Source organism: Balaenoptera musculus, chromosome 8, assembly GCF_009873245.2.
Source record: "Balaenoptera musculus isolate JJ_BM4_2016_0621 chromosome 8, mBalMus1.pri.v3, whole genome shotgun sequence".
In the NCBI taxonomy this organism is placed as follows: Eukaryota; Metazoa; Chordata; class Mammalia; order Artiodactyla; family Balaenopteridae; genus Balaenoptera; species Balaenoptera musculus.
In genome coordinates this window covers 97,892,410-97,905,462 of record NC_045792.1, presented here as the reverse complement: position 1 = coordinate 97,905,462, position 13,053 = coordinate 97,892,410, and the positions used below count along the sequence as shown (strand labels likewise).

General features: G+C 51.8%; 2 protein-coding genes across 4 annotated transcripts; one reads left to right on the top strand and one right to left on the bottom strand.

Moving 5' to 3' along the window:
* Nucleotides 1-493: 493 nt before the first annotated feature.
* Nucleotides 494-3,831, bottom strand: CLP1 (cleavage factor polyribonucleotide kinase subunit 1). Of its 3 annotated transcripts, none has more exons than XM_036862563.1 (3): nt 3,726-3,831; nt 2,008-2,635; nt 494-1,599 (listed from the first exon to the last, which is right to left on the bottom strand). In XM_036862563.1, exons 2-3 carry the CDS (start codon nt 2,611-2,613, stop codon nt 928-930), a joined length of 1,278 nt encoding a protein of 425 aa, XP_036718458.1. In that variant the 5' UTR covers nt 2,614-2,635; nt 3,726-3,831; the 3' UTR covers nt 494-927. The 3 variants fall into 3 exon arrangements, with proteins under 3 accessions (XP_036718458.1, XP_036718460.1, XP_036718457.1); XM_036862565.1 differs by having other exon boundaries at nt 502-1,599; nt 3,474-3,811; XM_036862562.1 differs by lacking the exon at nt 3,726-3,831 and adding an exon at nt 2,710-3,046 and having other exon boundaries at nt 502-1,599.
* A 3,815-nt stretch (nt 3,832-7,646) lies between these two features.
* On the top strand, nt 7,647-12,481 carry YPEL4 (yippee like 4). Its single transcript, XM_036861065.1, has 5 exons — nt 7,647-7,868; nt 10,264-10,588; nt 10,771-10,814; nt 11,169-11,277; nt 11,506-12,481. The coding sequence occupies exons 2-5, from the start codon at nt 10,448-10,450 to the stop codon at nt 11,593-11,595; spliced, it is 384 nt and encodes a 127-aa protein (XP_036716960.1). The 5' UTR covers nt 7,647-7,868; nt 10,264-10,447; the 3' UTR covers nt 11,596-12,481.
* Nucleotides 12,482-13,053: the final 572 nt, after the last annotated feature.

Sequence of the window (13,053 nt, the reverse complement as noted above, 5' to 3'; positions counted from 1 at the left end):
CCTATCACCCAATCTTAAGTCTCTGCACAGCACTTACCTTTTTATGTTTAGTGTAAGCTCTGTAAGACTTTGTCTATCTTGTTCCCCGCCCCCATCTAGAATGGTACCTGTCACACAGTAGGTGCATGATGAAAATGTGTGGAAAGAATGAATGGACGAAAGGCATCACGATGCTTATTCAATAATGCAAGTCCAAACCAGGTATGACAATCATTTGCAAGAGATCAAAGAGAATGGGCTCTCCCAGCTTACCACCTGAAAGCTCAATTTACATTTTGACTTACGGTCTGGTTCCAATTAAACAACAGATTTAGCATCTATTTACCTAAGTGCAAAGGAAAGGGGACCCATCATAAAAGTTCACCTGCTTAGCTCACAGGTGGGCTCTTGGCTTTCCTCTCCTCTAGGCATTCAGCAATAAATCATTCCAATAATGTTTCTATAATCCTTAGGGGAAAAACAAAAATTTTAAAAATTACACCAACTTCTGTGATATGGCAAAAATGTTTATTAAAATTTTTTTTTTTTTCCCCAAGTATGAACTTTATTGGAAGGAGTCCTTTGAATTCGCTCTCTCATCCTGGACAAAGAAGATAACAAGTACTATATACAGAATATAAAAAGCAGTAATAAATTAGTCCACATAGTAGCAGAGTGAAAAAAATGGGACTTCTCTGGAACTCAGATCATTCAAAGTGGCAATTCAGCTGATCTAAGAAACCAATTATATTCTCATGGTTCTCCTTCTGGTTCAAGATCAGAAGAGTTAGGTTACCACCACCTGTTTTAAGAGGTAGAATATACGCTTCCGAGTAGTCCACCATATACTGGTCAGCCTGGCCTCAAGAGATCCTCATACCTCAGCCCATGTGCCTTAGGTGATGGCCAGATCTCTACGCCCCAGGCAGCAAGGCTTCCTGCTCATCTCTACTTAAGATCCATGAACCGGATATCCATGATGAGAAGGAAGTTCTTAGGCAGTGGGCGGGGGGCTGGAGAGAGAACAGTGAACACCTGATGCTCTAGGTCCACACTGGTCACCACGATGAAGCCAGCCACACTTGTTTCAGAAAGGTTCTCCTCTGTGCCCTCAGCGGTGCTGACACTCAGGAGGTGGTGCACCATATCTCGGCCAGGGGTGACGGGGACTAGCTTGAGCTGATTGTCCTCCTGAGACATGCCCAAAGGCAGACAGGAGTCTGGGATGGTGGGTGCCCCAACTTTGTAGATTTTCACATCTGAAAATTTGACATTGAAGGCATGGGGATAGAAACAGCCCCGGAATCCATAGAAATACTCACGGATACGCTCATCCCTACATTCCCGCCGGAAGTCCTTGGAGCGCTCAACCACACCCCCAGATTTAGGGAGCAGCACAGTGCGTACAAAGTGAGGTAGGTCCCGTTTCAGTTCATTGTACAGTCGTTCTTGATCCAGAACCACAACTACATCCACCTCGAAGGCTGAGGCTGCATGCACCAGTGCCTGGTAACCAGAGCCCTTGACCCAGCCACAGGTGTTAATGACACAGCCACTCACAGAGGCCCTTCGGTTCACTTCACACCTTTGGTTGAACACATCTGCTAAACGAGATGTAATCTGCAGAAGAAAGGATCGAGGTGAGGGGAAAAAAAACCCAGAAAAACAAACCAATCTACAGCTCTTTTACCCTTCTTTAGAATAAGTGGAATCAGATATAAAAAAACAGACACTCTTAATGGCTGTGGTTGTGACCCCATAACGTGGACTTAATTTTTATTTTATGTTGCTTCTTCTGCCTCTTGTGTTTCATGTCCTAAGTAGAAATTTAATAAATCACTTAAGAATAGGTCCATAGAAACGTTTAACAATCTGAGGTTGACTTATTTTTGAAACTGTCTTTTCCAAAATCATGTGGCAATAATACCAGCTGAGAGGGAGCAAAGAATTTTAACTGGCAAACTTCTGCACAGCTTCCAACCCTGACAGCAGCCCTTCCCTCCACCCCACCTTGGCCCTGGCTCTGACCTTATTATAAAGCTTGATATTGGTGCCAGGAGTGGTGGAGCCAAAATGATACACCAGAGGGGCCTGGATAGAGAATCCCTCTTCAACATCTGCTGGCCGCTCAATGTAGAGGGCCCCCATGGTACCAGGGATGGACACAGAGCCCTGGCCCACATCCAACTCCACGTAAGTGGGCCGGCGGCCCAAACGCACTGCGTAGTTGAGCAGGAGACGGCACACTGTGGACTTGCCCACATCAGTGGGGCCCACTACCATCACCCGGGGCCCTCGCTCTTCTTCCTTCTCCGCCTGCCTCCGCATCTGCTCCAAGGCTGTATGAGTGTTGAGATAAAGCAACATAGGGGTGTCCTTGGAGACATACGCCACCTCGGTGCGGCCACTGAGCTGTAGAGCACAGCCATGCCAAGTGAAAACAGCCACCTTGGCACCAGCATCAAAGGTGAATTTCTTGTTTCGGGTCAGCTCTGTGCCAAAGATTTCTGCCATGCCAGCGAGCAGCTCCAACTGAACTGACTGAGAGGCCTCCACCTCAAAGCGAAGTTCTGTTTCTCGCTCTAGTTCAAATTTAGTAGTTGGCTTCTTGTCATCATTGGCCTCCTCTCCCATCTTTTCTGTGTGGCTGCTGTGCCTAGAACACAAATATCAGATATAAACAGAAGCCAGGACTCACTTCAAATTCCTCCAGTGGACGTTTCTCCTTACCTTGCTTCATACTTCTTCTTACCTCTGATCACCATCTGTCTCACTATATATTTGTTTATTGTCTGTCTACCCTCACTAGAACGTAAGGGGGGGTATTTTTGTTTGCTGCTGTAACTCTAGTACATAGAATACAGCTTGACAACCCAAAGGCACCTCTATAAAAACACCCAGTGAATACACGACTCGGAGTAAGAAAAAAACGGTATCTACAGATTGAACGAAGACTTGATTACATCACCTTCATCGCCGTACTGGGATATAACAGACTTAAAAAGGCAATAGAGGGCTTCCCTGGTGGCGCAGTGGTTGAGAGTCCGCCTGCCAGTGCGGGGGACACGGGTTCGAGCCCTGGTCTGGGAAGATCCCACATGCTGCGGAGCAACTAAGCCCGTGTGCCACAACTACTGAGCCTGCGCGTCTGGAGCCTGTGCTCCGCAACGGGAGAGGCCGCGACAGTGAGAGGCCCGCGCACCGTGATGAAGAGTGGCCCCCACTCGCCACAACTGGAGAAAGCCCTCGCACAGAAACGAAGACCCAACACAGCCAAAAAAAAAAAATAAATAAATAAATAAATAAATTTATTAAAAAAAAAAAAAAGGCAATAGATGCCCAATCCCTAACCCTCTTAGTCAACAAGAAAGGGAGCCAGCAATCCGGATGCAAAGCAGAGAATACCGGGTTCGAACTCAAAACAGCAATAAGAAAACAGCTCAGCAACCACTAGTAGTGTCTTTAGACAAATAAATCACTTAACTTCTCTGTACCTTTTCCTCAGTTGTCAACTGGAGGAACTTACACTTCCTCACACAAAGTGTTGTTCTGGGGATTAACAGCGATTGCTAGAGGGGGGGAAAAAATCACTACATAAACTAGAAAACGCCGAGGAACAGCGAAGAATTATCTCCGATCCCGGGATCGCAGCTCTAGGTCCAGCATCTGTCCCAGCCTCCCCAGGCACCGAAATCTGCCCAGGCTCCAAGGAAGCGACGGTTGCGTTCCTGAGCTTATTACCTTACCTGTACAGCCACGAGCCCAAACTTGTAAACCAAAAAGCCCTCACTAACTAGGACCTAAGCCCAACGGCTAGCCACGCTCGCCTAGACCCACGCCGGAAATCCAGGCATTTCCGCACTTGCGCAGTGGAGAAGCCGCGGCCGCGCGATGCCCCCTGGGATATGTAGTAGTGCCAGAACAGCCGCGAGCGATCGCGTTCACGCAGCCGCTCGGCTTTCTGGGACTTGTAGTTAAAGGATTGTTTTTGATTGTGACGTCAAAGGTGGGCGGGGCGGCGGCCGTCATTGTTCGCAAAGCCCGTGGGCGGGCGGAGTAGGAGGAGTGGCGGTTACGCCCCCGCGCGGGGCGGGGACCAGCAGAGGGGGCCAACGGTCGCTGAGACGCGGCGGCTGGGGCCTCTCGCCACAGTACGCCCGCTCACCTGCCGTCCGGGAAGGGGTAGGGCGGCGGGAAGGGAAGGGGACTCACTAGTGTAGGTCCCACGATCGCCTGGAAACGGGGAAATTAGCAGAACACCATTTGGATACGAAGAAACCAAGGGGTAGGGAAAGTGGAGGAAAACAGCTTATCAGAGACTAACCTGGACGGTCATCCCCGACCCGACACAATGTTTGCCCCCTAGAGAGCATTAAAAAAAATTTTTTTTAAATAAACGAATAGAAGTCCAAGAATTTTTTCCAGTTACTCTGCAAGTCAGTCGTTACCCAGCAACCTCTCTCCTATTGAGCGGGGAGTTTTGTTGGGGACTCTGTTTCCCGCCCTATATCCCTGACAGTTATACAAGGTCAGTCATTTAACCCCACAGGCAACAGGTTGGGCCACGTCTATACGCTTCTGATGCGCTTGGACTTTGGAATCTTGTATTCTTTGCTATGTATGCCACTTGCTTGCTGTGTGACTTTGGGCAAATCACAGACTTAAACTCTCTGAGACCCAGTTTTTTGACTGTGAACTAGCGATAACAGTACCCAACCTCTTCAAGTTGTTTTGAAGATTGCATAGGATGATGTATGTAAAGTACTAAGCCCGATGCCTGTAACATAGAAAGCATCTGATGTTAGCTCTTAAGTTATTGTAAGTTGAGGAGGGGAAGCTATAACGATGCCATCTATTTGTAGTTTACATTTTTCAAAGCCCTTTCAGGTATCCTCTTTCACAGCCACCTGTAAAGTCAGCTTTATCATCTTCAGTTTCAGGTGAGGTAGGAGACTAAGGTAGGTGAAGCGACTTGCCCAAGCTAGTACTCAAACCCAAGATTTTGGAGTTTGAGTGTCGTTATAATAATAGCAAATGCATAGTGCCAGATGCCACACAGTGTTCTATGGGCATTACAGGTATAAATCCATTTAATCCTCACAAGAATCCTGTGAAGTACACACTGTAATTGTCATCCCTGCTTTAGAGATGAGTACCTTTTTCAGTCCAGCTCACAGGGTTAATCTGGGTAGAAAAGCCTGGGAAGATTTTCTGGGTTGCCTTTTTCCGGCTGGCCCCATTTTACCATTCACTTCCTAAGAGTGCCTTCCTCACTTCTCACTTCTACTTATTTAATTATTTTGGCTGCACCGGGTCTCAGTTGCAGCACGCGGGATCTTCGTTGCGACATGCGGGCTCTTAGCTGGGGCATGCGTGCAGGATCTAGTTCCCCGACCACGGACCAAACCAGGGCCCCCTGCACTTGGGAGCACAGAGCCCTACCCACTGGACCACCAGGGAAGTCTCTCACTTCTCACTTCTCACAGTACTTTCTTTGGTGATTTGCTTTAATTATTTAATTCATTCACCACGCCTCTATTAGTTCTCCAGGGAACTACCAGCTATCCCCTAATCTTTCACCATTCTTCAAAAATTCAGTTCTAGTCTTCCATTTGCAAAATTCTCTCCCTTAGTGAGCTCATCCTCTCCTGTTTCCATGCAGTCTGTCTCCCAGATTTGTTTCTTTGCCTCTCCCCTAAGGCAATTTCTCCCAGTTATCTGAAGGTCATCTTAATTTGGGTATTGTATAGCCATCTCAAGCTGACTTTAGGGAGAAGAAACCCCTCCCCCTCCTTTGGACTGCTCTCCATTTTGCTTCTTAAACACAGAAAGAGTCAGGGCAGAACATTGAAAGCATCTGTGCTTCCCTACACTCTCTTTCCTCACTTTCAGTCTTTCACCAAGCATTCCTGTCATCTCCACCCCACCCCCAAATAATACTGTCCTCACGTGTCTTGTTCATTCTCCTCTCCAGCGAAATCCTTGATAATTTTCTTCCTGAGTTCATTTAAATTAACTGGCATCCTTTTTTGCTTCCACACTTTCAAACCTTGCCCTAAAAAACTGCTCACCTTCCTTTTCCCACTTCCCACTGTTTTCCTCAACAAATGCCTCCTCCACTTACATTTCCCTTCTCATCTGTTGCCCAGGCAAGAATATTTCCCTCTTTCTTTACTCAGTTCTACCTCTCAATTCCAAACCTCTGGTAACATCACTCAAGATACCCACACTGTGTTTTCAGAATTTACCTTAAACCCCAGAATCTTCCCTGATTAAATATTCAGAATTCCTTTCACTTTTTCATACCCAGCTAGCACTGCCTCCCATTAAGCTTATTTCCCTACCTTAACTTTTCCCCCTCCTTGCTTGTGAAAAGTACTTCGTTTTCTGGATGTTAGCCTTGGTTAGAAATCGGAGTTTTTATCTTAGAGGGTTATGTTCTGTGATCACCTACTTTAGCAGCTTGCACAGGGCAACACTCCATGAGAAATATTCTGGGTCAACTGAAGTATAACTGGAAACCGATACAAAAATAGCAAGAAAGATGTTAAATTCTTCATCAGACATAAATTTGGCATGTGTCTCTCGAGCTAGCAGAATTTAATAGTAAATCTGCTCTGGGTTTAGGGGTGTTAAGTTGAGAATACTGTTTTGAAATGACAGTAACTACGGTTTACTAAGTGCCTATCACGTGCCAGGCATTTTTTAGGTGTTTACATGTTGTCTCACCTTACTTCACATCTCCATGGGGTAAACATTATTAGCTTCATTTAGCAGAAGAGCAAAACAGGGGCACGACGTTTATTGGTAACTCACCCAGTGGTGTCTGGTAAATGTATTGGCAGAGCCGGGATTCCAACTCAGGTCTCTCTGAGACCAAAGCCAGACACTTGGACAACATCTGAAGATGCAACTCAATGGCTGTTTTGTGAGCATCTTCTGTATGCAAAGTCCTGCGCTAGGCATCGCAGTCCTGGGATGCAGAGAGGAGTTTCCCAGAGGACCTGCCTCAGAAAGTTTATAGCCCAGTAGAGAATCTTATGTAACGTGGGTGTCTCCGTTCACGAAGCACAAGTAATTTGGAGGTAGGTGATAAGAGGTTCCTGCATGTGAGATGTCATATTTGGTCTATGACTCCTTCGGGGGTATTCAGCTGGAGGCTTTGAAGCTTGGAAGTGCCTGGTACAAGCTTGGGGGCACTCTATGCCATATGTGACAATTACTATGTCTTTCTTTTCCCTGCGTCAAGGCTGGTACCAGAGCTGAAATGGGAAATGTATCATCTTGAATGTGTGCGCACGCTCCTGACTCTGCATCCATCTCTCACTGTCACCCGCCTAGCCACCTCCTTTCCTCCAGTCCTGCCACCCGTGCTGTACTCCATCCTTGCCCAGCCCTGTCCTTCCCCCAGGTTCTTGCCGTCTCCTTGGCCACACTGCCTTCCTCCTCAGCAACCAGCCTCTCCTCTTGCACCCGCCCCTCCTGTCCCGCCCCTCTGCTCCCATCCCTCTGCATCACTCCCCCAGCCCCATCCCTCAATGCCTGCCCGCTCCCTTCCTCCCAACCCTCCTCCTGTGTCTCCCAGCCCTGCTCTGACGTGGGAGGTGAGGGGGGTGGGGGGATGGATGACTCACAGTGTTATGATGCAGTTCCACAACATACAGCTACATTCACCCACAGCCCGAGGTACAGACGAGAGACAACCTCTGGCCCCCTAGCAGCTGGCCAGCTTTGCAGCCCCAGTCTTGAGCCCCTAACTACCCTCCCCCCGCCCCCACCCCCTTCCCAATTGAAGGAGCGGAAGGAGAAGAGAGAAGAGTGAGCAGAGAGATTGAGAGAGAGAGAGAGAGAGAGAGAGATAGACGGAGATCTCTGGAGCCGACCTCAAGGTGAGGGGGCAGCCCTTCTCCAAATGAATCTTTTTCCCTTTGCAAATTTCCTCCTCCTGCTGCGTGTTGCTTTCTCCCCTTTGCAAAAGCATTATTCATCCACCCTTTGTCCTCCCTTCCCCCTCCCCGCTGCCTCCGCTCCTCTCTCAGCTCCTTCATCCCTCTCCAAGCTCTGACGGTTCCCGCACTTATTTCCCGGCAACTCTGGCTGCAGCATCAGGCATCGCTGTTTATTGTTTTGCGGCTGGTGCAGACCCCCAAAGCCCGCCCTGGGAGCCGGCTGCGCTGCTAATTATTTGGACCTTACCCTACTAAGGAATGCCAGCCCGGAGGGGGCCGAAGCCTCAGAGCAGATGAGAAAATCCTTTGTGAGCAGGTGTCCCCCCTCCCTTTTTTTTCCCCCCCTAAGAGGCACGGGATTCGCACCTGTTTCCTGGAGCCTCCGCCTCGGCGCCTCTGCCGTCAGCGCTGGTTGCTCAGCACCCCCCTCCCCCCAGCCCTCCCCCACCTCCCACGGTCCAGCCCCATTTCACTTGGGGGAGCGTCCTCTCCCCAGCACTCAGCTTGCCTTTGTTTTTTCCCCAGTCATTTGCTCAACTTGCTTCTCCCGGTAATCTGAGATGGGGAAAGAAGTGACCCCTCCTCCCCTCCTCCCCCTCCCGTGAGTGACTCTCCGGCCTTCCTTGCAGCCTCTCCTGGGCTGGATGGGGAAGCAGCGGGAGAGAGAGGGAGGGAGGCGTGCTGGAGGCTGGGGAAGGAGTCTGAGAGCTAGGACCCGGCCCCCTCCCCAGGCCCCTAGAAGGTGTGTTAGATGGAGCGCGTCAGAGGGGAACCTGCAGGCAAAGTTGAAGGCTGACCTGTGAAGTGGAGGCTGAAGAGTGCTCTGCTGGTGAGGAGGGCCTGTTTCCTGCAGCCAGAGCCCAACGTCACCCTCAACACAGCCCAAGGTGTCTTCCTGCGCCCCAGCGGGGGGAGAAGACCTGAATCTGAAGATGGTCTCTGCCAGGGGGGTTTGTAGAGAGAGTGCCTGGTGGCCCCAGGAAACACTGGAACAGCTGGGGTGCTGGGGGCCACCGCAGAGGAGAGGATGAGAGCCCGTCGCCCTGGCAGCCCAGAGTCACAACACCTCTGCTCTGACTAGTGGCCCAGCATTGCCAGAGCACCCAACGGGCATCTCGGAGCCAGACTTGGGCTAAACCGTCCACAACGGGCCTGAAGGCCCCGTGAAGGAGGGAGAAGACAGCAGCTCGCTTATCAGAGCCAACAGGGTACACCTCCCTCCTTATCCAGCACCCTCAGCCACTCTGGGGCTGGAGTCTGGGCCTCTTCCTCAAAATTCTTAATCAGGACCCAGCAATTATTTTATCTCATGTCACCCACAGAGTCACTGCTGTTTGTCCTGCCCTTGGGAGAAGGTGAAGAGAAACATCCTCTGCCTTGGGCCCCAAAGCACAGGTTTTGAAAATAAGAGCCTCCACTTTTGCTGCCCATCTTAGACACTGCTCCCACCCTACAGACACAGCCCAGGAGCGCTGGCCTCCCCGACACAGTCCCCATTTCCCACTGGTTCCAGCTGTCAGATGCGCCCGAAGGAAAGAGAGTTTCTCTCCTAGGCTGGGTGCCCAAGTCCTTAACCGAGGGCTAAGGCAGCAATTCCAGAGGGCAGGAAAGAGAGACCGAGGGCCTCAGAGGCTGAGGAGACAAGCCCAGAGTTGCTTCCGGGCCAGAACGCGTGGACCAAGGGGCAAGACTGCAGCAGCCACGTCGGAGGTCCTTGGTACTGGCTGAGACATCCATCAAGTTCTAGTTCCCAGAATGCAGGACTCCAGCCCCAGAAGAGGGCTGGAGCAGAGTGTGTGCACCTGCCTGCCGGCCCGCCTTCCCTTTCTCATCACGCCCCTCCCTCCCCCACGAAACGTGTGATGGACCAATTATCTTGCAAACGGAGGCCATGAGAAAGAAGAACTGCCAGACTCCCCCAACTTTTTAAAGGCTTTGAGCTCCAGAGACGCAGAGCCTACCAGAGCACGTGGGACGCAGATCCTCACAAAAGAACTGAAAATCAAGGAAAGAGCACTTGCAAATGACGTTGCTCCCATGGCAGCGCTGGTGCCAGCGGGCTGCTCTCAGTGGAAAATAGTGGAGGCAGCTCCCACCCCAGGAGGGAGAGACACCACCTCCTGGGCTAGAGGCCTGGATCCGCTGCCAGGCTTGCCAGAGCAGACTGTCATCCAGGGGACAGGGAGACACAGCGCGACTGGACGTTGAGGAGGGTTGCTGGTGATGGGGGGGGGAAGTAGGGGTGGAGGTGAGCGGAGCCCCATCTTCTCCATGCCCGCAGGAGGGGCTCCTCAAGCGGTCTCGGCTCTCCTGATGCACCTTCCCCTCTTCCCAGGTGACTTCCATTTCTATCTGGTCCACGTCTGGGGGGGCCCTGGCCGGGCAGCCCCCCCACATCTCTCCTGCCCTGAAACACGGCTCTAGCCAACCTGCTCCGCTGCTTCACCTGCGACCGTCTGTGTGGGAGCTGCACAGCACCAGCCCCTCCCGCCCGCCAGGGCATTGTCCTCCAGCCCGTCATGCCCAGCTGCGACCCTGGCCCGGCCCCTGCCTGCCTCCCCACCAAGACTTTCCGCAGCTACCTGCCCCGCTGCCACCGCACCTACAGCTGCGTCCACTGCCGTGCACACCTGGCCAAACACGATGAGCTTATTTCCAAGGTACGCCAAGTGGGGGCCTGCCACTCCCCTCCACTCTCCTCCCAGGGTAGTCCAAACATCACCTAGGGGTGAGGCAACGAAGCCCAGCCTCCCTCCTCCGCGTCCCGGGGGGGACTCAGGGCAAGGGTAACCCTGGGGTCAAGGGCTACCCAGTAGTCACTGTCGCTCCTATGTCTCCACAGTCCTTCCAAGGGAGCCACGGCCGAGCCTACCTGTTTAACTCCGTGTGAGTCTACCTCTCTCCTTGTGCATGTGTTGTGAATAATTTCCCCCTGGGAGAAACAGGGTGAGCCATCTGAACGTGGTTTTGCAGCTGCTGCCTTTGCCTCTCCTTTTGCAAAGCGGTTCAGAAATTCAGTCTACAGTTCTTCTGTGGGGAGTCTGGGCAGAACTGCAATCCCAGCACCGGAAGAAAAAGGGCCAGGCACTGGACAGAAAAGGGTGGGTTGCTGAAGGCAGGGGCTTCCATTTGGAGGATTAAGCTCTCTCCAGATGGAAGGTCCTTTGGGCTGTTTGTTTGGGGTCTAGACCGACAGAGCGACGCCACTGGGTCCTGGGTCCCTCCTGTTTCCTGAAACAGGGTCAACGTGGGCTGTGGGCCCGCTGAACAGCGTCTCCTGCTCACGGGGCTCCACTCGGTAGCTGATATTTTCTGCGAGAGCTGCAAAACCACCCTCGGCTGGAAATATGTGAGTACCGGGGGGAGAGGGCCACCCTCTCTAGTGGAGTCTCCATGGCCCTCCAAGCCCCAGTGCCCACATGTTAGGTCTTTGCATGATCCAGAGGGGAGAGGGAGCTAGTAGTGGGTTGGACTGGGTCGGGGGTAGAGGGGTTGGGGTCAGGGATAACACAGGTGGCGGCAGGAGTGCCTGGAAGGGAACTGCTCTGTCCTGCGTTCACTGCTTCCCCTCCATCAGGAACAAGCTTTTGAGACGAGCCAGAAGTACAAGGAAGGGAAGTACATCATTGAAATGTCACACATGGTGAAGGACAACGGCTGGGACTGAGGGGCTCCGGCAGGCTGTGCCCTTCCTCCGCATGCCCCACCCTCCCTACCCCTGTCCCCGGGCCCTGCCAAGCGTCCATACCAGCATGAGTACTGCCCCACCCCTGGGGGGAATCCCGGCTCCCACCAACCCCTCCCCCGCCTCCACCTCATCACTCCCAGGCCCCTTTGGAACGGGGGTCTGGGGTACCCCAGGGGTGCTGAAGGCTCAGGAGTGGGCAGCAGCCAGGGAGACAGACTGGGGGAAAGGGCTGGCTGTGGGGCCTTCTAGCCCCAAGGTCCTGAAAATTGAGGGGATGGCGGGGCGTAGACTCAGGCAGAGAGGACCACGGGAAGAATCAGTGTTTGCTCCACCTCTGTGAATGAACAGAGGACCAACTCTGTGTCATGGGACTGGTAGATCCTAGGCCACAGAATAGCGGATGGGAAAAGGCTCGAGATGGAGTGAAATTTTGGCCTCAGACACCGGGAGATACCAGAGTCTCTAAGGGTGAAGTTTCCCACCCCCGTTTGTAGAAGCAAGGATTCGTTGGGGGTGGAAATCCCAAATCCCAGGCCCTGGGTACTAATAAAAGAATCACAGGGGTTTCCATTTCACTCCACTTGTTTATCTTGGCACTAAAGAGGCACTTTCGAGCATCTGACCTTTGGGCGCGGTAGAGAGAGTTGCCCTGGAACAGCCTCACCCCCAGCTGGCACATTCCAGAGCAAGCAGTCTTTGTGGGCGCTCTCCGAGGCCCAGCCACTGCTCCCTGGGACCCAGTCCCTTGGGGGGAAGGCAGGAAATCAGTGCTACGGGGCCAGGCTTCCTCGTGGCTGCCACCAGCGGACGAAACTTTTGTATGATACATAAAGTGTTTGGGTCTATTTTTAATAAAAAGGGGAAAGCAACTGTGAGGCACTCGGTCCTCTGACTTTTCTTCCTCATGCAAGTACCATACCAGTCACATACACCCCCCATCCCAGGCCTGTCCCTTCACACCACTAGGGGGCAGCAGTTGCTTCATCAATGGCAAGATACCAGGGGATGGAGATTCAGGTGAGGTTTTGCTTGTTAAGAGATGGCTTTTGTGAGTGGTCTTCCAGCTGGAGCATCCAAAACAGCTCCTGTCTTTTGGAGCCCTTGACAGTGAATCTGCTTTTGCCTGGTTTGGGCACCTGGAAGAGGTTTATTCCAGAACAAGGGTTTTCTTGGGTCCCATTGCCTTTCAGCCCGGTTCTGGAATGTTTTGGTCAGCTCATGGCCACACTTAAAGCTAAAAGGAAAATCGATCAGCCAAGGTGCTGCCTTGGCAGCTGATACAAAGTGGAACAAAATAGCTCAGAACTGCAGCATCAATGCAACCATGTGACACAAGTGCAATTTTTGGCAGTGATGTGAAATCTTATTTTTGTGAGGTCACTGACATCTGCAGGGAGGATTGGACGCATCATAAAAATCATTGTTTTTGTAAGCTAG

What these genes read in the sequence shown, in the direction of transcription:
- CLP1 (XM_036862562.1), bottom strand. Translation starts at nt 2,744, where the DNA reads ATGGTGATCAGAGGTAAGAAGAAGTATGAAGCAAG. An exon ending in AAGAAGAAGTATGAAGCAAG is followed by an intron (nt 2,636 to 2,709) that starts GTAAGGAGAAAC and finishes TTTGTGTTCTAG; the next exon opens with GCACAGCAGCCACACAGAAA. An exon ending in ATATCAAGCTTTATAATAAG is followed by an intron (nt 1,600 to 2,007) that starts GTCAGAGCCAGG and finishes TTTCTTCTGCAG; the next exon opens with ATTACATCTCGTTTAGCAGA.
- YPEL4 (XM_036861065.1), top strand. Translation starts at nt 10,448, where the DNA reads ATGCCCAGCTGCGACCCTGGCCCGGCCCCTGCCTGCCTCCCCACCAAG. An exon ending in ACGATGAGCTTATTTCCAAG is followed by an intron (nt 10,589 to 10,770) that starts GTACGCCAAGTG and finishes ATGTCTCCACAG; the next exon opens with TCCTTCCAAGGGAGCCACGG. An exon ending in GCCTACCTGTTTAACTCCGT is followed by an intron (nt 10,815 to 11,168) that starts GTGAGTCTACCT and finishes TTCCTGAAACAG; the next exon opens with GGTCAACGTGGGCTGTGGGC.